The 25,458-nt window shown below is 41.7% G+C and overlaps 1 protein-coding gene across 1 annotated transcript in view; it reads left to right on the top strand.

The window, feature by feature from the left end:
• The window catches only part of LOC137545831 (uncharacterized), a 114,960-nt gene extending 91,859 nt beyond the window's left edge, over nt 1-23,101 (top strand). Inside the window, exons 10-12 of the mRNA XM_068267513.1 lie at nt 2,296-2,497; nt 6,907-7,009; nt 22,105-23,101. Coding sequence (XP_068123614.1) covers nt 2,296-2,497; nt 6,907-7,009; nt 22,105-22,804 — 1,005 coding nt within the window. The 3' untranslated portion in view covers nt 22,805-23,101. The remainder of the gene's footprint in view (nt 1-2,295; nt 2,498-6,906; nt 7,010-22,104) is intronic.
• The last annotated feature ends 2,357 nt before the right edge of the window (nt 23,102-25,458 follow it).

The raw sequence follows: 25,458 nt of genomic DNA, 5'->3' as shown, positions 1-25,458 counted from the left end.
TTATTGGAATAAAAGCATCCGCAGGCTTACAGTTGCAAGGGTATAAGTTTCAGCTCCACCGCGAATGATCTAGAGCCACTCGCTCCCACTGCTTGTCCTGCTTCTGGATTACGTCAATGTGCTCCTCCGACTCCGCCCTACGCGTTTCGTCACACTCCGTGACTTATTCAGGGGCTGGAGGGCAGCATTGACGCAAGACTCTTAAGGCTGCATGGCGTTCCCCCCGCCCTGGCTCCACCTGCAACCACGCCCTCTCTTGCTGCTAGGTTACCATCAAAGCGTGCTGGCTCAGTATATCCGCCGTGCAGCCGAAATTACAAAAACATATTTAAACATGAGACATATTACCATAAAATATTAGTACTAAAACACTAAAAGCCACAACCTGGTTATATATCAATAGGGCACCCAGCGCTTCACATTACTCTGTGATACGACACCCCTCATTATAATCATCATAATCAGCCCATACACATGCAATCCTTCTAGTATTCACCATAATATCTAAATAATGAATATTACCATAATGCATAACACATATATTACTAATTTATACTCCCCCCCCCCCTCACCCCATTGCACATTCCCACTTCAATTGGCAACAGTGCGCCATCCTTATCAATTAAAGCGACAGATCCACAATATTTCTACCAAATGATTGAGTCAGTGATCATTATTATATAAACCTTAGTAGTGACATTGCTCCCTCCAATAATGTCACCCATTCAATTCATTTTACTTACCCAGTATCACTGTGATTAAAATAGCAGTGCTTCCTCTATACTAGTACCAAAAAATATATAGTTCTTATTACTACATCATCTATACTGCCCACCCTTCCGCGGTGGAGCTGAATCTTGTACCCTTGGAACTGTAAGCCTGCTGATGCTTTTATTCCAATAAATGGATGTGTTTTTTATCATCTGCTTGAATCTCTTTGGCTGGCAAAGCAGTTTGGTCTGATACGCAATAGAGCAAGACGCTCTTTCGGTGAGTGCGGGCACGGAGGGGGGGACCTGTTACAATTCCCCTATAGGGTGGTGGCACTACCCCCTGGTGTGCAGCACGAGGTGTGAGCTATAGCCTGACGCAAGCAATATTGGGCACTATATGCTTTTATGATTTTAAAGGGATTGAAGTATGCGCAGTGATTGAATTGAGTATTACTGATCAAGGTGGAGTGAGCCTTTTGTAATTGCGGTCCCCTGATTCTGTGGGTGTGGGACTTTTCCAGTGGATCGCAGTATTTTCATAAGAAGATTTAGTAGTACAAGAAAGCATGGGTCAGGTCTGTGTGAGTCAGGTAACTGCAGCGGTGGAGGAGTTACTTTATGGGAGAACAATGACTACTTATTGAGGGATACGGCCATGTCTGACTCCGGCCATCATGATTTTTTTTATAGCTTGACTTTTCCTTCTGCTTTATGTTTTTACTTTGGCTTGATAACCTACTATTAAGGGCTCTGTCTCTGATACAGGTGACCTGGGTTTGAACCTCAGCTCTTCCTGTTTAGTAAAAAAACACATACTCAGTAAGGAGATCTTGAGCAAGACTCCCCAACGCTGCTACTGCCTACTGAGCATGCTCTAGTGGCGGCAGCTGTGCCACTTTGAGTCCACCAGGAGAAAAGCACAATATGAATGTTCTGTGTCTTGTCTCTACTAAAGCTCCAAAATCTGTGTGCATTAATGCCCTTCTGCCTTCCTGATCTTTATTAGTGCATTTCAACATAAAAAACACACCTTTCTGAGTACTGCTATTGTGATCTGGATTGCCAAATGTTCTTCCAGTGTCTTTTGATGTTCTTCCTCAATTAGTTTTGCCTTGCATTATAGAACGAGTGGGAAATGTTTAGAACCGTGGTTCTTAACCTTATTGGAGCTGCAAAACCCCACAAGTTTCATACATGCATTCACAAAACCATTCGTAGACCGAACTCTTTATGGCTTGAAAACATTTTTTTTCCAAATACATAAATATATGTTTTATTAGTGCACACAATGTACCATGCGTCAGTTGCACATAAAATCACTGTACTCAAAGAACAAAACCAATTAAAACAGGAATGTCACACAAAAACGGAATGTACACACACACCTCCGTCGAACCCCTGAGGCTGACTCACCGAACTCTTGGGGTTCAAACGAACATGGGTTAAGAACCATTGGTTTAGAATCTCTGTCACATTTTACTGTTGTCATTTTCCTGTTGGGGCAGGCCTGTTTCCTCTTTTACAAAATACATATATATATTTAAAACAAAAAGTTTCCGCGGGTAATTTCCTGTATCAACAGGAAGAAGATATTGGCATGGCTTCCAAAGAAGTCATTGATATAAGAAGAATAAAAGACTTTACAGCAAAGGAAGGTGAAATACAGGACACAGGACATGTGTTGGTCAAGGACAATTTCCAAAAGAAACAACACTTAGAAGGCACAACTTCAGAATTCATCCCAGAATGGAACTGCTTAGAAGATGGAGGGAAAGAGGCACATGGTAAGTATTGCATTTTAAGAATCTACTGTCACTTTAGAACACCATACAGATATATTCTATTTAGTGGCAGAGCTCATGTACAAGCTGCCAATAAACATACAGTATTACAAGCTGCTACACAGCTTATCTAAAAGAACAATAAAGTAAGAAAGAGGGAGATCATTAAAACAGCAAGCATGGAATGATAATATGAATATCATATACAGTAACCCCTAGTCACCATCACATTTCTGATTGTCCGATTGGGATTGTCTGAAGCCGGATATGTGTGCTTGCCAGTTGCTTGGGAAGCCAAGCAACTGGCGTTAAATATAACACTAACCATCCCTCTTGCAGAGCTGTTTGCAGCAGACGCGACTTACCAAACCTCCAGGTACCATCTTTTATGCTTTCTGCAGCTCCCACCGGTCTTCCTGTGACCTCTTTGTATGACTCCTGAAGCATGAATGTGACCCAATGCCGGTCAGGTGACACGCAGGAACTTGTACATGAACACAGGAAAGCGGAGGCTTGGTAAGTTGCTGCAAAAGGGCAAAGTTCCACCTTCGTTCTCCCCCTCAAGCATGCCAATGTGTTGACTACCAGATCCCTGCGTTCCGGATAACGGGGGTTTTACTGTATGTATAGCTACACATGCATAAACCTATTTACCATTAAAGTGTACCAGAGCTGTAAAACAAAGATTTGATACTCACCGGCAGCATAAACCCGTCTGAGTCCCACGCACCCCCCCCCCCCCCCAGCGGTCTGCCGTTCAGTTGCAATCAGCCCCAGTAATAAGCTCCAGTCTAGCGCAGTAGACCCGGACTGACGCGACTGAGCCTCTTACCGGGCTTGCTCATGGTTGAATGTTAGGCCACGGTAGGTTGCCGTGGGACTCAGACGGGTTTATGCTGCAGGAGGATGCTGCAGGTGAGTATCAAATCTTTATTTTTTAACAGCCCTGGTTTACTTTAAGTCTAGATACATCCAAATCCTTACTGTAGGCACAAAATTGCTTCCATATATTATATGTTATATAATATATACTGTATATATATGTAAAATTATGTATTATATATTATATTAAAAGTTGTGTCCATATATTCAACTGAAAAATACAATAGAATTTGTAAAGTGTACTTCTACTAACATGTGGATAAATTATTTAAAATTCAGCTCTGACCAACAATACAGTATACATGATTGAATTTAGCTGTTTACAGAAACTAGAATGTCACTGCAATTCTTAACTTAAAGTGGACCTGAACTCTTGCACAGGACAAAAGAAAAACAGAACAGAAATGCACCCTGTATGTATTTAAAGGGTTTATCCTGTGTAATCCCCTTTCATTTGTGTCTAATCACTAATTTTAATTAGTTAATTTGATCCTCCCCTGTGTCACATGATTGCCTATGGCAGATAAGCCCATTTGAAAGTACAGGCTGTAAACAATATGTCTGCTTCCATGAAGTAGAAACTGTGTAAATTTATTTTAGGATTTGTATCAGCTGTAACAAAGAATTTTTTTTTGTTTGAAGTTTATTATGCTGTTGTGTATCTTTTAGAGCAGAGAGGAAGTTCTGAGTTCAGGTCCACTTTAAAACAAAACAAAAAATACCTAATGCCTAATGAGGGTGTGCTGATAAGAGCGGCAGAAATGTTAAGCAGTGCAAACACAGAATTTACAACAAGAGAGAAATGAATGGGGTAGATACTGACATTTCAAGACAGCACACACTGCAGTTTGTTTGCTGTCTGTATAGGTACTTAGGTAGAGAAAAATTGTAGTAAATACCTCTGGATTCTTTAAAAGGCGCTCAAAACTTTGGCTTTTTACACAGTGAAGCACTTTATTTGGCCTGAGGAAGTGGGCAGGGACCCATGATACGCGTTGCCAGTGCTATTAAAATTAATTTTATATTAATTTGTCTCCATTGAGGTAAGCCACCTCAAACTTTATTTTTTTTTTTAATTCATTTTATCATTCTCTGGGCGCCTTTTAATCCTGTTGTGCGTAGTTATTGGGAAGCGATAGAAAAGGCTTTGCACTGGGGTTTCTTTTTCTAGCACTGTCTCAGCTCCCTCACAGTGACCCCCTGCCATTTTCATGATTGGGTGAAACAGCAGAGACATGTAGGTGAACGTCAAAAGCTTATTTTCCATATAAAAACATCATGTGTTCTGCGGCAACTATTTCCAGTTTTTCAGGGCTATGCATAAACTGTTAATAAAACGTCATAATGACAGAAACGTGACAGTTATCTAGTGTATCTTTAAAGAGAACCAAGCATATACTTATCAGGCACAGACTTTCTCCTGAATTGATCATAATTAACTTTAAGTGACATTTATCCAAAGTGTGTACTATTAGACATTTTGGGCACCTTTAAGTAAAAAGGTAGAATATGAAGAACGCATTAAATAAGTTAGAATGATTTTAAATTTTCAATAATTTGTGAAAATGTGTTAATGTTTTCCCCCCTACAAAGAAGCATTTTCACATGTTTTACTGACTTCTTTGAATTTAAGGGGAACTATTTTTTATGAAAATGTTTGTTCTTTGCAATTAATTAAATGGCTGCATTCCTACACTACTAACAACATCTAGAAATATAGTACATTAAAAAAATATATATTAAAACCTGTAAAAAAATCTATTTTTTTAAATAAAGAACAAATTAAACCGTAGTTGTCTATTCCAGATTGGTAACTAACATCAAAAACTAAAAGACATTTAGTTTAATGTGATATTGAAATATTTATAAATATATATATATATATATATATATATTCTTAGGAATATTGAAATCTTCAAATGAATTTTTATATATTTTTGACAGAGTGCCGTCATTGCACTAATTTTCCAATCAGAGAACATAACTCCATCTGCATTTCTGGAAGAATTAGGTCTAATAGTGAATCAAAATCCCTAGTCAGATAAATGTTTATCTTGAGTCTTGTCCGAAATGAAACTTAAACACATTATTATTATTAATACAAATTTTAATTTGGCCTTTAACACAATTACAAAGCAAGAATGTATTCAATCTGATTTTGATATCACTTTTTGCCTACTTTGTGATACTGTTTCAACTGCAAAGGGCTGATTTTTTTTTCTATAGAGATAAATGTTTGCAAGTCTAGAAATCTTTTTTCAATTACTGGACAGGTGATGAAGGGGAAGGGTTTATCAATGTTACATAGTTATGGTAACTTAGTGTTTGTATTAGTATTAGGCAATAAATGGACGTCAGGATCATCAATTCATTTGCTCATGAGTGCCACCTGCTGACTGTAAATCCTTTTTTCTTTAAAGGAATAATATCGATACCCAAGTGTTCTAAAATGACAGTGTGCAAATAATGTCTAAGTAGCTGTGTTAACATTTTCCTACTTTTCATGTTAAATATTAGAGGCAAAAACTGTAATTTATTGAGGGTAGGATTTAGCTATATTGGGACAAATCAATTGCAGAAGGGGTGTCTGATATGCAACTCTGGCTGTGCATTGAAGCAGACTACAGAAAGCAAATATCAAACATATCAAACTCTGAAAGCAAAAACAGTATGAAATGCTGTGAGAATTAGTTACATTTCCTCTGCTCTCTTCAGACACATCAGTGAGAAACACAGGACACAGGAGCTGTAGAGCTTTCTCTCTGTCACACTCAGAGCTACACATAGAGTTAACTGATCAAGAGTGAGGGGAATTTCCCATCTCCTCATGGCTCAGTCAGCTGTCAGTTTTGGCGTCAGTAAACTTTGAAAGTATTTTGCTAACAGTAAACAATGAAGTTGCTACTAAAATGTATACACCAGTACTTAGCAGCACTTCCCAAACAATTCCTGTGTCAATTGAAAAAAATATGTGAATCAATAGTATTCCTTTAACTGAATGTAAGTAGTAGACATTAAATATTTGTTCACCTGCATCAAACAATAGTGCTATTATTATATGATTTTTTTCTTAAACTCTAACTTTAGATTCTTTATTGGGAAAGTGAAAACACATCTTTTCAAAGGGATCCAAAAATTCCACAATCTTCTTTCTAAAATACTTGTGAAGCTGTGTAAAAAGTAAATAAAACATAATATCATTATTTTCAATACATGTAAAACATATATTTTTTGTTAAAAATGGTAGAAAGAAAATATAGTAATTGTTGAAAGCGAGATACTTTTTTTAAGTATATTTTTTAAGTTGAATTTGATGCCAGGAAGAAAAAACAGTGCAAGTTCTATAAGTAAATGTTTAGAAATATAATGGCTCTACAATATAATGGAATACAACACTTAAAAAAATTGTGATATGTATCTTTGTTTAATTACTGATGCCTACTAGATATTCTAAAAGCAGTCAAGAATCTGTGATAAGCAAGAGAACGTTAAGATCAAAAGTAATATTTTCTTTCTAAATATTATTTCAGTGGCAGATGTAAGAGGGAAGAGGAATGCGGTGCAAGAGGGTCTCAAAAGACAACTTAAAGGACAGAATATTGAAAAGAGTCTGTCCTCATTTGAGATAATAATGTAAGTATATAATGATCAGTTACTTAAAGCGGGATTAATCGCTGACGTAATATTCAATAAAAATATGATTTCCTACTTACCCATACAGATATCATATTTGCTTTTGAGCACAACTATTATTCTCCATCTACAAATTACAAGTTCCCAATGTACAGTTGATCTGCTCTGAAAGCTTCAATTGAATTTTATTGCACATCTGCTGTATTTATATATTATAATGTTCCCAGTAAAATTCCTCTGCTGTTTTTATCTTTCTGCTATCCATGCAAGCAGAAACATTGCACAGCAGAGTTTACTAATAGTGGCTGTATAGCTGCTAAGCTAACATAAACAAGATAATGGTATCACTTGAGTTTGAATCTAAAGGTGCGTGCACACCTAACAACTGATGTCACCAGTCGAGGATTGGGACCCAATCCCCTTGGGTGACAATGTTGGGCTGGCCTGTACCATCGCATGCCAGCTGTGTAGCTGACAATGCGTTGTGCTGCTCTGCATGGGGTGGGGGCAGAATGTCAATGGAGCAGCCGTCTCCTCAGGGGCTTCGGTACACATGCCTGACTATCGACTGAGGTGGTCATTATTAGCCGCCTCAGTCAACTTTAGCCAGGTGTGTGTATGAGGCTTAACTTTGGCAATAAGCTTCCCACTTAAGAATAAATTGTTGTGTTTAACTGTTTGAATGCCGTTCTGCTATCATTTTTTTATGGTAGTAGGTTTAAGGCTGTAAATAATATTTTACAGTAAAAAAAGAAATGCTCTTTTTCATACCAATTTACCTAGAATCTTCAGCTTATTATGCAACATTGTTAAGAGCAATTTGTGGTTGAGATGAAGCACAGCTTAGTGTCACAGATTTATGTAGCAGTAGGGTATTGTACCGTGTTAGCCATCAGTAAAAGCAAGAAGTTTTAAATCAGGATGATACCATTTATTGGCTAACTAACTTTTTATATTGGTATGAGGCTGATATTTGAACTCTTTCTTCGCCTATATAGCTGAACTTGTGAACTCAGAATTTACGATACCTCTGTGTCAGTCCAACTGCCAGGTCTGCGAGCATGGAGTAAACAAGGATCCTTTTCTCAGCTAACAACCTCTCACCCCATTTAGATGTTCTGTTTCAATTAAGGCATCTTAATGACATGTTTTTATGCTTGAAAAAAATCTGTTTTCCCTTTTGATACTGCATGTATATAGCTGTCTGTACCACCAGCCTGCAAACTAACAGGATGTAAGCCCGACGAAGGCTGCAAGGCCAAAAGCTTGCTTATTCTTATTGATTTTTAGTTAGCCAATAAATGGTATCATCCTGATTTAAAACGACTAGATTTATGTAGTCATAACACAAGCAGGTCATAATGTAAGTTGCAGTGACCACAGTGTTGGTGCTCCTTTGTGGTCCAGGCTAACTTGCCCAGAAAAGCAACAATAATACATTTGATGTATAATTGCACTCCACTAAAGTTTGTTAAGTAGATCATTAGTTCTCAAATAAATTTTAACTATGGACTACTTTACACCAAGCCAATGGCTTTAAAGGACAACTGAAGCGAGAGGAATATGGAGGCTGCAAATTTGTTTCCTTTTAATAGTACCAGTTGCCTGGCAGCCCTGCTGATCTATTTGGCTGCAGTAGTGTCAGAATAATACCAGAAACAAGCATGCAACTAATATTGTCAGATTTGACAATAATGTCAGAAGCACCTGATCTGCTGCATGCTTGTTCAGGGGTTATGGCTAAAAGTATTAGATGCAGGACAGCCAGGCAACTGGTATGGCTTAAAATGAAATAAATATGGCAGTCTTCATATCTCTTTCACTTCAGTTGTCCTTTACTGTGAACCTGAAGTGACAGGATGAGATAAATATACTGTATTTCCATATGATACTATCCCTACTAAGAAGTTACAGTATGTGAAGTCTCTTTCTGTTTTAAAGTAAGAGAAAGAGCTAAAATACTTGAGCTGTTATCTATGGAAAAGAGCTTCCTTGAGCTGGTCCACAGCTTGGCAGCTTGTTGAAATCAGTCCCGTTTTCTGAAGAGCAAATAAAACCCTAAACAGTCAAGAAATAGTCAGAGACAGTTTGAGATAAGATTTTACTGCAGGAAAGATCAAAGGGTTATTAGTTCTGCTTCATTTACAGCTTAAAAGACAGAGTGTGGAATCGAAACTGCAACTGTGATAGTCTGATACAATGTTATAAATAAAGCTATACAACTAAAAAAAAAAAATATGAGACACTTTTTTGTGCTACCAATGTTCTGTTTGTTTTCAGTACTGCAAATGCAATTCATGATCTCATAAAATGTATGAGGCGCTACACCTGCTATTGCCGAAATTCTGTTTTGTCCCCATGTTTATTGCCTGATGAAGCGGGCTGGGCCTGCGAAACGTGTTGCACTTTTTTGGGGTACTATTTAATAAATGTGATTGCTGCTATTCAGACAGTCTTTTGTGTCTGCTTTATGGAGGTAAGGTCACCACTTCCTCCCAGCAAATTTTAAAGTTTTTATCCGCTTTTATCCTGCTGGCGCCTCTGTTCTCCTACTGCTCATTATCTCATAAGTTTATATTTGCTTTGGGTCCATTTTAATAGTTTGCCTCCTAAAAAGGCACTATGGTGAAAATTAGGCTACTGGCATAACCCTGGTAGCTTGTACCTAATATTATACCTAATATTAGGAGATCAGATACTAAGCATTTTTTTTGTGTGTACTTGAAAGGTTATAGATAACATATGCAGAGATTCTGCCCACCCTCCCCCTGCAGACTCAGGCAGCGCTGTAACAGCTCTCTTCCTTCTATAACTGTACGGTATATTGAAATGTAGGCTGCTCAGCCAGTGGAGGGGAAGATTGCAAATAAAGAAACAAGCAAGATAAATTACTTGTTTACACTCAGCTCGGCTCCTTCTCCTCCCAGTGTTAAGATCCTCCCAAGGACTCACTGAGCAGCCTGCATCTCCCTTACAGCTTTAGCAGGGAGAGAGGAGAATTAACTGTTACAGCACAGCCAGAGTCAGCAGAGGGGTAGCACATGTTGCATAGCTTGGAATGCTACAGGAAGGATCTCTGGATATGTTCTCTAACCTTTCAAGTCCACATTAACTATTGATAAATATATAGATTAAGTCACTGAGGTTAGAGGTCCCCTTTAATGGCCTGTGAATGTGTGAGGATATATATCCTTCTGGCCAGTAATTGGTAGTTTGTTAAGAGCTTTATGAGGAACATTGTGAAATTATAAGATGAGATCGGCTCCTCTACTGTCAAGAATGACAATTCCAGCATTGCGTATATGAATGAGAGCCAGGCAGTCTAAGGAATTGCTGTGCAGTTTGAAAAACATTTGTAGTGTTGGGCTATACAAAAATGGAAGATGGGACCGAGGGGTTGCAACTTAGATCTCAAATTGCCCCTAATTCATGCAAAATGGAGCTATTGACTGGACACCTTGAGTCCTAATGGCCTAAATAAAGGCTTCAGAAATATACCATTCATGTAATGATTGATCTCTGGAAGTTGGTTTGTGTAAATCACAATTAATTTTGTATGTATATTTTTGTGATTGAAGTGGACCCAAGTTAAAAATACAAGATTTCAGAAATAAAATCTATTTTCTAAATTATAATAATAAATAGCTGCCTTTTTTAAGCTGCATGATGACAAATATAAAATATTTTACATTTATTGGAGGAACCCCTCCCTTCCTTTCAAATTGCCGGGATTTTTCCGGCAAACTGGTGGAGTAGATGGTGTCTGGCAATGGAAGAATTGTTCATGGCTGCCCCCAGTATAACTCTAGCTATGAAAAGAGAAGGGTGAAAAGCATGCACTGAAATGATCATAGGTTTGAAGGAGTGTTTATTTATCTTTGTATGTGTCAGAGTGGTGCAACTAAATATTTTTAATTAAAAAAATGTTTGGTTTGGGTCCACTTTAACCACTTGAGGACCGTGGGCTTTACCCCCCCTTAAGGACCGGCCACTTTTTTTCCATTCAGACCACTGCAGCTTTCACGGTTTATTGCTCGCTCATACAACCTACCACCTAAATAAATTTTGGCTCCTTTTCTTGTCACTATTTTTAATTAAAAAAATGTTTGGTTTGGGTCCGCTTTAACTAAATTCTGTACTTAGGCAACAGTGTCCTGTCATAGGGCTGTTATAATAGAACAGGTACTGTTCGTTTGCTTCGTACCCCTCTTCATCTCCCCCGCTTCTGGTACAGTCTCCTTTCTGGTGTCTTTTCCCCTATTCCTTATATTATATCATTGGGTCGGAGGTCCTCCGCAAATGCTTAAATTTGCACTTATCGCTTCAGTGTGAACGAATAGTTTTCGCTGTCTGATTAGACCTTTCCCCTTTCTTAGACTAATGTATAAAATGGTTATGAATAGCCCTTTCAGACGGTCATTGTGGTCGACAAGGGCCTAAATTGTCTGTTCAGACTGCAGACTCCCATTGGGATCGATGAGTATAATGGGATAAAAAGTCCTTGAAATATGGCATAGCATGTATGCGGTCTAAACATATACATTAAATGGCTACCCAAATGACACATTTTTATAGTTGTTGAATAGAGATGTCACGAACCTGTGATTTTTTTTGTTTGCGACCTTCCGCAAAAGTTTGTGAACTGGCGAACATTGCGAACCGCAATAAACTTCAATGGGCAGGCGAACTTTCAAAACTACAAACACTAATTCTGGCCACAAAAGTGATGGTTGCCAGGGTCATGCTCTCGCCAACAGGACAGCGAGAGCAGATCTGTTTATACAGCGCCAGCGTCCGCATTGGATATATGCGTTGCTAGGGACGCATGTCAACCTGTTTGTACAATACCAGCGTCCGCATTGGATATACACGTTGCTATATACACGTTGCTAGGGACGCATGGCAACCTAAGGGATATGAGATCACAGGATATGACACCAGCAGCCGGAATGAGGCTTGGAGAGCAGTGAGTAGATGTGTCATCACCGTTCTCTCATGCTGTGGATGGGGCATCCCTGTGGGGAGGTTGTGCAAACAGGTAGGTTTGCACAACAGGCAATATGGATAATTTAGAAGCAAGGGGTGGACCTGATAGATCGGGTGTGGCAGGGTAATGGCTATTTAAGCACATCCAGCTGACAGCTCGATTAGCTCTGACTTGGGCTATTGCTGGGGAAAACTTTAATACTTGGTGTGGGGACATCTTTGTACTGTGTTTTTTATGTTGTGCACTATTTTCTCCTGACGACGCCCTGTATTAGGGTGAAACAATTGTTGAGAGCACTGTAAATATTGACACTCATGCACCCACTTATATGTGTTACCCCAGTTACCTTCTGTGAAGGAGGATTACCTATATCCTTGACCCCTATGGGGTCCTTTGCACCTAGTGTGGCTGATCTACATTGACCTGTGTGCGAGCAAACCACACCCCAGTACTAGGGGAACTTGCACCCAGTGTTTTTCTGCCACAATTGTGCTCATTATATAGGTATTAATTTTTAGAGGAAATTGTACTGTGATGTAGGTCTCAATTGGTGACACTGGGGCAGAGATAGCTACACCCCACGGGGAATACAAGTTGACCAGTGGGGGGGATCAGCAAAGACCCTCACCCTTTAGTGTTCATACCAATACTGACCATATACAGTCTTTTATCTCTCATTACCTGAGACAGGAAACCTCCCATGTATTACTACAGCGATCATATTGTTGTGTACATGGGATAGGTCTACTATTGACCAAGTTTCTGGTACTTATGGTCTAGCCCTGTTTGGGCATTGTGCAATTGTCACAAAAGTGATGGAAAAGATGTTCCAAGGGGTCTAACACCTGGAGGGGGGCATGGTGGAGTGGGATACACGCCAAAGGTCCTGGAGAAAATTACGGATTTGACGCACAGCAGGGTTATAATCCCTAAAGGGCAGAAATCACATTGCATTCCTAAATTGGAGGCCAAAAAGTGCTTAAAAACATCTTGTGTGTGTATACATGGATCACGTAGTGTAATTGGTGTACTGCTTCACACTGACAGACCTAACTCACTGTGTAACGCACCGCAAACAGCTGTTTGTGTAGTGATGGTCATGCTGGACTGGTGCGCACCATGGCGAGAGTGCAGGCGATGGCGGTTTTCAAGCCCATATGGTTGGGCTGAGGTAGCTCAATGACAGAACAACAGTGACTGTCCAGCTGATCGAATTTGGTCTGTCCACAATGAAGGAACAACTTTATTATCTTGGGTGTGCCCCCCAACACACTCATATATCCGGTCATTGCTTCATTGTGAAATGCAAGCCCCTTCACCGCAGCAAGGTAATGATCACGAAGGGGAATTGACACATGTACATGCTGTTTTGTTGTTGCAGCCGCAGTGCAGCCATAAAAATTAGGCAGGCATGTACACGCACCAGAAAAATTATTATAGCGGCCGCTGCTAGCAGCGGACTTAAAAATTCAGGAATCCACCTGGAGTCCTGGACCCTGTTGGTGGTAGCAGAGAAGGCGGTCAAGCGGCCTGCAGGCAGAGATGCTGTGTGGGGACCGATTTAGCATAGGGGCAGGCAGTCACACAGCGTGCAGGCAGAGTTGCTGTGTGTGGGGACTGATTTAGTCTTCGGGCAGGCCTGACCGTGATTTGCAGACCAGGCATCCGTGGTCATATGACCCAGTGCTGTGTGCCAGAGATGACACCACTTGCCTTTCAACATCATGGTACAGTTTGGGTATCGCCTTTTGAAAAAAAGAATTGTGGCCTGGTATCTTCCACTGCGGTGTGTGGCTTTGCTTTTGTGTGCTGCTTTTCCTCAGGTGATCATCCCATTGCAGTTTGTACTTTTTCATCATGTGCCTTCGTAAGGTAGTTGTCCCTATGCGGGTCTTGGTCTTTCCATGGCTCAATTTTCAGTGGCAGAGAGTACAGATGTCATCGCTCTCATCTGAGGCAGACACACAAAAAAATGTCCACACCGCTGAGCCCTGAGATGATGGCACTTTGGTGATGGCTGCCGATAGAGTGTTAAGTGGGGTGCCAGAATCAGAGCTGGAGGAGGAAGATATGTCACGCTTCCGTGCGGAAGCTGAGGAAGTTGAGGTGTTCTATGTTAAATAGTCAACTACGTCCTGACAATATTGGGGGTTAATGGCACGTGCCTTCTTCTGAACACTGTACTTTGGTCGAGGGCCGTACAAAATCACGACAGCACGACCTCGAACAGACCTGCCGGGTGGCCTGCCTCTGGCTCTAACTGTTGCTCTGTCCATATTGGGGGGGGGGGGGGGGGATGAAGTGAAAGGTATGCACTGACTTGACTAATACAATGTGCAGTCACACAGGTGCAGTGAAAGGTATGCAATTACTACTATATAAAACAGCATGCGATCACTCAGATGCAGTGAAAGGTATGCACGGACTGGTATATATAACAGCGTGCCATCACACAGGTGCAGTGAAAAGGTATGTACGGACTGGTATATAAAACAGCGTGTGGTCACACAGGTGCAGTGAAAGGTATGCACGGACTGGTATTAGAATACAATGTGCAGCAGTCACACTAGGCACTGAATGTGCTGGGCCTGGCACAGTATAGCAATTAGCAAGGGCCAGCTGCGACAGACAGGGCTGTATATGCAGTGTCAGTGGGTCACACACACAAAAAAAAAAAACATCACAAGAACATTAGCTCTCAAAAGAACTGTTTTGGTGGTGCTTTTCAGCAACAAATATCAGCAAGGAGCAAGCTAACAGACCTCCTAACTATCGCTTTATCTATCCAATGTGTCTCCCTTCTCTCACTAATACTGCAGCACACAGAGTGAGAACATGGCCGACGCTGCTGCCTTATATAGGGGGGGGGGGGCTTCATGAGGGAGTGCAGCCTGATTGGCTGCCATGTGTCTGCTGACTGTGATGTAGAGGGTCAAAGTTTAGCCCAATGATGTAGTATAGGGGGCGGGTCGAACCCGCATAAAGTTCGTGATTCGATGCGAACACGAACCCCCGTTGTTCGCGCGAATAAGTTCGCATGCGAACCTTTCGGGACATCTCTATTGTTGAACTGTTGATAAATGCATAGATTATTAGGTCAATGGGATTAGAGGTCTCCTTTAATGTGCTGTGAATGTGTGAGGATATATATATTTTTGGCCAATGATTTGAAATTTGGTAAGAGCCTTATGAGGAACATTTTGAAACTGTAAGATGAGATCATCAGGATAAATTTTAATTTAGGCTCCTCTACTGTCAAGAATGACAATGACAATTCCAGCACTGTGTATATGAATGAGAGCCAAGCATTCTAAGGAATAGCTGCGCCGTGTGTTACAAGGGAAGACAGAGTTGAACAGAGGGCTGCATTTGATTGGAGGGAGAAGTTTGGAGGAGGGAGAGATGAGGATTGTGTTAGCAGGGAATCCGGAACATTACAGATATGTAAGGAAAGGAATCTAATTTTTGCAGCTACAGCATTATAAATACATTGCAATATAAACAATGACTGCAATATGGTGCATTTATTGGATACATATTTAAAATGGTGAAATGAGCAGTCTATTGAACAGAGTTTACCCTTTGACCCTACGATGTCAGAGCCAGAATAGGCGTGGACAGGAAGTTGCTGACACTGCCATAGACAACCTGCTCACTATATAAGAGCAAGCAGGACAGGTGATACATTTGGCTTGTATATATGGCCGTGAGGCCATGCTACAGTGGGATATGAAAGTCTGGGCAACCTTTTTAATTGCCATGATTTTCCTGTATAAATAATTGGTTGTTACGATAAAAATTGTCAGTTAAATATATAGGAGACACACATAGTTAGGAACATATTGAGGAAATGGAAGACCACAGGCTCAGTTCAAGTTAAGGCTTGAAGTGGCAGACCAAGAAAAATCTCGGATAAACAGAAGCGATGAATGGTGAGAACAGTCCGAGTCAACCCACAGACCAGCACCAAAGACCTACAACATCATTTTGCTGCAGATGGAGCCACTGTGCATCCTTAAAGTATTCGGCGCACTTTACTCAAGGAGATGCTGTATGCGAGAGTGCAGAGGAAGCTTTTCTCCGCCCACAGCACAAACAGAGCTGCTTAAGGTGTGTTAAAGCACATTTGGACAAGCCAGCTTCATTTTGGAATAAGGTGCTGTGGACTGGTGAAACTAAAATTGAGTTATTTGAACATAACAAGGGGTGTTGTGCATGGAGGTAAAACACAGCATTCCAAGAAAAACACTTGCTACCTACAGTAAAATATGGTGGTGCTTCCATCATGCTGTGGGGCTGTGTGGCCAGTGCAGGAACTGGGAATCTTGTCAAAGTTGAAGGACGCATGCATTCCACTCAGTATCAGCAGATTCTGGAGACCAATGTCAAGGAATCAGTGACAAAGCTGAGGCTGCGCCAGGGTTGGATCTTTCAACAAGACCAACTCTAAACACTGCTCAAAATCCACTAAGGCATTTATGCAGAGGAACAAGTACAACGTTCTGGAATGGCCATCTCAATCCACAGACCTGAATATAATTGAAAATCTGTGGTGTGAGTTAAAGAGAGCTGTCCATGCTCGGAAGCCATCAAACCTGAATGAACTCAGGTCAGGAGAGTTGGCAGGCCAATTGAGCACAGTAATACCATGGTCAGTAAATCATTTACCAGTGGTTTTGGCACTGGGAGTAGGTGCCAGGTCGTGCTGAAAAATGAAATCATCTCCATAAAGCTTTTGAGCAGATGGAAGCATGAAGTGCTCCAAAATCTCCTGATAGCTAGTTGCATTGACCCTGCCCTTGATAAAACACAGTGGACCAACACCAGCAGCTGACATGGCTCCCCAGACCATCACTGACTGTGGGTACTTGACACTGAACTTCAGGCATTTTGGCATTTCCCTCTCCCCAGTCTTCCTCCAGACTCTGGCACCTTGATTTCCGAATGACATGCAAAAGTTGCTTTCATCCGAAATAAGTACTTTAGACCACTGAGCAACAGTCCAGTGCTGCTTCTCTGTAGCCTAGGTCAGGCGCTTCTGCCGCTGTTTCTGGTTCAAAAGTGGCTTGACCTGGGGGAAGCGGCACCTGCAGCCCATTTCCTGCACACACCTGTACACAGTGGCTCTGGATGTTTCTACTCCAGACTCAGTCCACTGCTTCCGCAGGTCCCCCAAGGTCTGGAATCGGTCCTTCTCCACAATCTTACTCAGGGTCCAGTCACCTCTTCTCGCTGTGCAGCGTTTTCTGCCACACTTTTTCCTTCCCACAGACTTCCCACTGAGGTGCCTTGATCAGCACTCTGGGAAAAGCATATTCATTCAGAAATTTCTTTCTGTGTCTTACCCTCTTGCTTGAGGATGTCAATGATGGCCTTCTGGACGGCAGTCTTACCCATGATTGCGGTTTTGAGTAATGAACCAGGCTGGGAGTTTTTAAAAGCCTCAGGAATCTTTTGCAGGTGTTCAGAGTTAATTAGTTGATTCAGATGATTAGGTTAATAGCTCGTTTAGAGAACCTTTTTATGATATGCTAATTTTTTGAGATAGGAATTTTGGGTTTTCATGAGCTGTATGCCAAAATCATCAATATTAAAACAATAAAAGGCTTGAACTTCTTCAGTTGTGTGTAATTAATCTAAAATATATGAAAGTCTAATGTTTATCAGTACATTACCGAAAATAATGAAATTTATCACAAATATGCTAATTTTTTTAGAAGGACCTGTATATTGAAAAATAATTACTAAATGAATGTATTTTAACTGTATGTTGTGCACTACTGCACTGTAATTGTGTCTGATAAAGCCTCCAGTAGTTATGGGAGTGAAACATGTCAGACTAGGTGGAGGGTGGTGTTGTGTTTGAATATGCATTCACATTTTGTTTGATTTAAAGGGGGAGACATCCTGCTAATACTGAGGCTACGGTATATTAATCCTAATAGGGTCATCTGACATATATTTACCTCCTATGTCACATGTTAAGAGAACCATATAGGCAATACAGGTTGTACCTGATGTTTTAAATGTTTTATTAAAAGTTACGTTTTATATATCTCTATAGCTCTGTACAACAAGCATAAATAGTACTCTCTTTACAGCACCAAACATTAAAATGGCTTATGTATAATTGTATTGCTACTTCAAGGAAATATCCAGGCAAAAAAAAATGAGTTTCACTTACCTGGGGCTTCTACCATCCCCATGCAGCCATCCTGTGCCCTGGTAATCACTCACTGCTGCTCCAGTCCCCCGCTGGCAGCTAGCCGACCACGGAGGACGGCGGGCCGCATTGCGTACATTTTTGCGCATTCCCGCTAATGCAGGAACATTAACACATACATTTTACGCGTTAGTGGTGCCATGCGTACATTTTTACGCGTTGAACCACTAACGCGTAAAAATGTATGTGTTAATGTTCCCGCATTAGCGGGAATGCGTAAAAATGTATGCAATGCGGCCCGCCGACCTCCGAGGTCGGCAAGCTGCCAGCGGGGGACCGGAGCAGCAGTGAGTGACTACGAGGGCACAGGATGGCTGCATGGGGCTGGTAGAAGCCCCAGGTAAGTGAAACTCATTTTTTTTTTTGCCTGGATATTCCCTTTAAAGAGACTCTGAAGCCTTTTAAAAATCACCTTTTTAGTAGCCATTTATGTAAAGCAGTATCAGCCAAGCTAAAACATAGCATTCCTGTGGCAGAATCAGGTAATTAAACCCCCCAAATACTGGGGCAAAATTCCATGAAGTCGTGGATTTTGCTGCCCAGGGAGGCAGAGCTTAGTGCTGTAGCTCTGCCTCCATTCGTGTCAATCCCCCACTGATCTCCGCCTCTCCCCCGCCCCTCTCAGCGAAATAAGACTGAGAGGGGCAGGGAGAGGTGGCGATCAGCAGGGATTGACGCAAGTAGAGGCAGAGCTACAGCACTAAGCTCTGCCTCTATCAGGAAGCGCTCCCCACATTTTGCCCTGAGGATTTGGGGGGGAGGGGGTTAACCTCTTGAGGACCACAGTGTTAAACCCCCCTAAAGACCAGGCCTTTTTTCTTAAAAATGGCAACTGCAGCTTTAAAGAGACTCTGTAACAAAATTTTGAGACTTATTTCTTCTATCCTATAAGTTCCTATACCTGTTCTAATGTGGTCTGGCTTACTGCAGCCTTTTCTAGTTGCACTGTCTCTGTAATAAATCTTATCTTCTTTCCTCTGTCGGCTCTATCGGGCTCAGGCTGGAATGTGTGGAATGTGCAGCACTTCTTGTGATAGGCAGAAGCTTTACACACCCTCTCCAAGCTCTCCTATCAGCCTATCACACTCTGGATAGCAGCCATGTCTTTTGTTTGTAAACACTGCCTAAAACTGGCAATTCTAAGCCAGGATTGCAGCAGGGAGTGGCAGAAACAGCACAGAGGGGCCCAGGAGAACATAATGAATAGAATGGTATGCTTTTTATTGTAAGAATTTGAGAGTACAGATTCTCTTTAAGGCATCGCTGCAGAGCACACAAGTGATCCCCCCCCCTTCTTCTCCCCACCAACAGAGCCCTCTGTACAACAGATCTATCTGTTGGTGGCGTCTGATTGCACCCCCAATTTTTTTTTTTATAAATATTTTAATATGTTAATATTTTTTAAACAAAAGTATCTATTTATTTATTTTTTTCCCTGAACTTCCTCCCTCCCCCCAGTCAATCACGGCGATCGGCTGTCATAGGCTTCAGCCTATGAAAGCCGATCAATCTCCTGTGTCCCAGGGGGACAGCCGTACAGCGCTGCCTTAGACTGCAGCACTGTACAGGTATATTAGTCGGCGAAACAGTCTCCGAGCGGCGATCGCTGAAGGCTGAAGGTGGAGCTCCACCTACCAAGCGGAGATGCGTGCGCAATCTCCTCCAACAGATGCCCCAAGGACTTTACACCAATCGGCGTTAGGCGGTCCTGGGGCTGCCGCCGCGTGACGTGGTCGGCAATATGTTAATTACCTTATTCTGCCACGGGAAGGCCTATATTGAGAATATCAATAAATCAACCTTACCAATAGTACTCTATTATCTTTGTGACTGTACTTTATACAGACTTATCAGTGATTCTCCACTGTCCAAGGTCTGACCCCACCTGATCCCCCTTCTAGTTTGTGATGCCTAAACACACACACCTACACACACACACACCTACACACACACACACACACACACACACACACACACACACACACACACACACACACACACACACACACACACACACACACACTTTCATCTTCTCTTTAAACAAACTTTTCAGCATTTTACAATTGAAAAAGTACCCAAAAGCTGGTGAAAAAGTACTATCAAATTTAATCTGAGTATTTTCTTGCTTACCGGTGGCTTAAAAGGCATTTTATGACATGTTGTGAAAATATCACCTAGCAAAAATCTCAGGAGAAAAAGTGATTTGCATATGGGCCCCTGTCAATAAAATGCAGTTTAAACCTCCAGCAAGCAAGAAAACGCACAAAATAATTTTGACAGCACTTTTTCTACTACTTTTGGTACTTTTTGAATTGTGAAATGCTGAAAAGCTCTTTTAAATAGAAGATGAAAAATGATCACCTAGGAGAAAACTTAGGAGTAAAAGTGAATTGCATATAAGCCATGGGGCCATATCCTATTCAAGGTGATAAGTAGTTTGCAGATGCGAGCTACTTATCACCTTGCCATTGCGCGAGGATTACTGGCAAATCCTATTGCCCATATCCTTAACGCGATGGCCAACCGTTAAGGAGCATTACTCAGGCGAAAGCCTGAGCGATGCTCCCTATTACCGGGCGATGGGGAGTTAGGTTTACGCTGTGGTGCTGTCCATCAGCACCACGGCCTCACTCACCACACATGCGCACTCGCCCGCCGAACATCGCCGACATCTTCCGCCACAGCATCTGGGGGACTCCTTTAATAAGGAGACCCCCAGAGCTCCCCGTCAGGTCGCTGCGCACTGTAGAAGCCCCCCATGTAGCTGCACCGGCACACCTGCATACATACCGCCGCAGATCACCCGACGCCTCTCGCCGCAAAATCCATTGTGTAATTACAGTGTAACTGACACTGTAATTACTGTGCGCATAGAAGGAGCCCAGGCTAAGCATCTTTGAATCTACAGTCTGGGCTCCCCATTGGTCCGCTGTGTGAGCCATTTTATTGGCTCACACAGCGGACCAATGGGGAGCGCAGGCTGCAGAATCAAAGATGCTTTGCCCGGGCTCCTTCTATGCGCACAGTAATTACAGTGTCAGATACACTGTAATTACACGACGGATTTTGCGGCGAGAGGCGTCGGGTGATCTGCGGCGGTATGTATGCAGGGGTGCCGGTGCAGCTACATGGGGGGCTTCTACAGTGCGCAGCGACCTGACGGGGAGCTCTGGGGGGCTCCTTATTAAAGGAGACCCCCAGATGCTGCGGCGGTGACGTGCGTTAGCCAGTTTAGACCTGCTTTTTGCAGGTCTAAGCTAACGCTCATGTCTGCCGGGAAGTATCGCTTCCCGGAGGCATGATAAGGGTATTTGGATAACGTGTTAAGAACTCGCTGGGCGATTATATCGCCCAAGTGAGTTCTTTTCCACCTTGGGGGGTCTAAAGTTTTATAAGATTAGGCGATGCCCCCATCGCCTAAGTTAAGAACTCGCCAGTGCTTAGCACTGGCGAGTTCATCAATAGAATATGGCCCATTGTGTTTTATTGTAATCAATGTTACAAAACAATTTGAAACTGAGGATAGCTGTAAATTGACTTTCAATATATCTACTAATGAGACAGTACTGAGCTGTAGATGTTTAATTGAAATGTATTGTATTTTTCTAGCAAAGCACCACAGTGCTCTATTCTGTTTAGATGGAAATATTCAGATGTCACTGAAACAAGGCTTTGTATTGGTGACATAACCTGGCATAATGGCAAGATATGCTATCAGCAGGTTCCACGCTGAGTTTTGTTCAGTAGTAGTCTACCCTTGGTCTTAAGAATATTTCTACTGCTAATGTTATATGGAGCATAAAAAGCGAATATAAAAGTAGAGATGGGAACTTCAACTAGATGGAAGAAAGCTAATTACCATAACTTATCACTTTCAATTCACAGGACAGAAAGGTATCTCTCAACGTCACCAGATGAACACCAGTCTGAGATTATTACTGTTGAAGGAACTAATGACAATCAAGTGGAAGTGGTTATGAAAGAGAGTCCCTGGACCACCACAAGGCAGACTGTCAAAACAACCAACACAAAAAAGATGTCAGAATATGTACCCAAGAATCGTAAAGAGAAAGAACAAAAAGAGAATACTTGGGTAATGACAGAACAGCATGCCCCAGTTATTGCTTTGCCTGCCACAATAACTGGCACAGATAACCACCTACTGGAATATGAACCCAAGACCAATGAAGACCATGAAGAGGAGAAAGAAGATCCCGGGACATTTACAAGAATTGCCACAGTTACGGCCACTCAACAACTATCGAAACCCAAAAAACCCTACAAACAAGAGGAGCATCAGGACTATGAAACTATTATAAGTCTGCTGCATGATCTTGTGAACAAACCGGAGAGCCTCCACCCTCAAGATGAGCACATCACTTTCCTGATGAGTTTAGTTCCATACGTAAAACATGTTCCAGAAAGCCTGCAGCTATCAATGAGAGTCAGTGTAATGAACACAATTATTTCATACATCCCTTCTCTATCAGATAATTCTGGACACACCGCATCACATTCTACAGGAAGACATCAACGCCACACAGCTCCACTTCCTCCACCGCCTAACCCAGCAAAGACACTGTAAGAGCACAAACAATTTATTGAGAAGGGTGAAAATTGGTACAAGTCAAAGGGACTGGTTAAAAAGACCCGAAAACGATTTGAAAAGTGCTCTGCGGTGTGTCTCTAGCCTAACATCAACTTGTACTTGCACTATTTCCATCCCAATAAGTGAATACATAAGCAGGTGTACAGGTGTTGCTAGTAAACTACTCATCTGAATATAATTTAAAAGGGAAGGCTTTTAACATTGTACACCTGACTTTGCTGTATGCTAGGCTTGTATAACCATAACAGACAGATGAATGGAAAATGTACTTTGTTGAGCTTTATTATTTGTGCAGATTTTTGTTTCAAGTATAAAAAGTGCCTTTCATATCATGAATAAAAAATGTGCTTACAGACAGAACAAAGGGGTGTTACTGTTTTTAATCTTGTGTTTGCATGCTATGTTTATGAGAGATGAGATACAGTGAGCGAGTCAGCTGCAGTACACAAGAAAAGCTGCCCTCTCCGAACCGCAAACAACCTTCACCTGCCCACCTGAGCATCACTCACCCCCATGCGCGACTCCAGGACTTCTCTAGAGCTGCCCCCACTTACTGGAACTCCATTACCCCCCCCCCCCCCATCAGGCTTACCCTATGCTTCAATACCTTAAAAAAAAAAAGCACTCAAAATGCACTTTTTCACAATGGCCTACTCCCAAAAAATAAGTCTGTCTGTTGACCACTTAGTCTACAGCCCTTACTTAGTGAGTCCCTACCCCCTCTCTGTAGATTTTAAGCCTTTGGCAGGGTCCTACCCTAGTGTATCCTACTCTATCATGCACCCTTATTCCCATTGAAATTCATTCAAATTACATGGTCTCACAGACCATCTCCCCATTGTATGATTTTGTACCTTGTTTCTTTGTATGACCTAGTGCTGTCTGTCACCCTATTTATCTGTGTAAACCTATTTATTGTCCAGCACTGCATAATATGTTGGCACTTTATAAATAAATAATAATGCATACAAACTTAGGGGTAAACCTTGTCCAAAATGATCTTTTGTGATAGCTTTGGGTGAAAGCTGATGCCTGGGCAGTGTACAGGCAAGAAGAGGGGAGTTAAGAGGACAAGCAGGAAGTATATGCAATATGGTTATGGACATCAGGAGATATCTGTACTGACTCGAGATTTTTACCAGAAATAATCACAAATGATTGTTTCAGATTAAAAAAAAATCTGGTATGTATATATAGGAGATAAAGTTTATAAACTCATCCAGTTATTGAAGCAGATGGTTTTATTACCATATTTACTGACAAATCAAACATTGAAACAAAGTTTTTAAAATATTAAGAGACATTCGTAAGACTGTATACATTAACCCCTTTGGGGTCTCGTGGCTCTGACCCCTTAAGGACCAGAGGCTTTTTTTTTTTTTTTTTTTAATTTTCCCCTCTTTGGTGACTGTGATTGGATCACTGTGATTAAAGGTTCAGGAGCAAATAAAGTAAATTGTCTCTAGAACGGTGCACAGAACTTAGTGGCAGTAGGTGCAAGCGCTCTCTTTAGGTATGTAGGAACTGGTGTAATTAAATCTATGTTTTGTCAGGCTTAAACAGGTACAATTGTGGCAAAGATTTACCCATGCCCGATCCCCATGGGGGTTAAAGGGGTTCTGTGGGGGGTGTTGCAAATAAAGACCGCCACTTACCTGGGGCTTCTATCAGCCCCCTGTAGCAGTAATGTCCCACGTCGGCCTCCTCCGATCCGCCGTTCCCCGCTGCCGGCACCGGGCAATTATTCACCTAACAGGATGAATGATGCGCGCTCCCGCTTTTGTCATCGAAGCTTACTGCGCAGTACGAAGTTTTCTTGTACTGCGCCTGTGCAGTAAGCTTCTGATGATGCGTGCAGGAGCGAGCAGGCGGGCAGCCACGGCCGCGCAGCCGCAGTTGGATGGCACTGGCGCTCTAGACCGGGGCCGGCGGCGTACGTCGGATCGGAGGAGGCCTGCGTGGGAAATTACTGCTACAGGGGGCTGATAGAAGCCACAGGTATGTGACTGTTTTTATCTTCAACAACCCCCTACAGAACCCCTTTAAGCTACAGTGGCATAGTGGTTAGTATTCTGGCCTTGCAGCCCCCAGTTCATATCCCCGCCAGGGCACTACCTGCATGGAGCTTGTATGTTCTCTTTGTGTCTGTGTGGGTTTCCTCTGGGAACTCCTGTTTCCTCCCACATCCAAAAAAACATACAGCTAATTGGCTTCTCCCTAAATTGGCCCTAGACTACGATACCTACACTACTCGATACATACATTGGCATACGACTATTGCATGGATTAGATTGTGAGCACCTCTGAGGGACAGGTAAGTGACAAGACAATATACACTGTCCAGCGTTGCGGAAGATGTTGGCGCTATATAAATACTAAATAATAATAATAATAATAATATGTATATCTAAAATCATTAAAATAAATGTAATTTGGGTTTATGGGTAAGATTTTGATGCTGAGAAAAGATGAGTGTAGTGTGAATTATCAAAGTAATTTTTCACATTGAAATTTACATTTTTACTTGACACAATTTCCACAGAAAAATTATAGATTTTTACAAGATACATATTTTCATGAAAATGAGAATGTTCTTGAAGTGTTCTCATGCCTACTGACTTGAATGTGTT

This window comes from Hyperolius riggenbachi, chromosome 1 (genome assembly GCF_040937935.1).
Source record: "Hyperolius riggenbachi isolate aHypRig1 chromosome 1, aHypRig1.pri, whole genome shotgun sequence".
Lineage (NCBI taxonomy): Eukaryota > Metazoa > Chordata > Amphibia > Anura > Hyperoliidae > Hyperolius > Hyperolius riggenbachi.
Note: the sequence above shows the minus strand (reverse complement) of the source record. Positions and strands in the feature narration are given on the sequence as shown.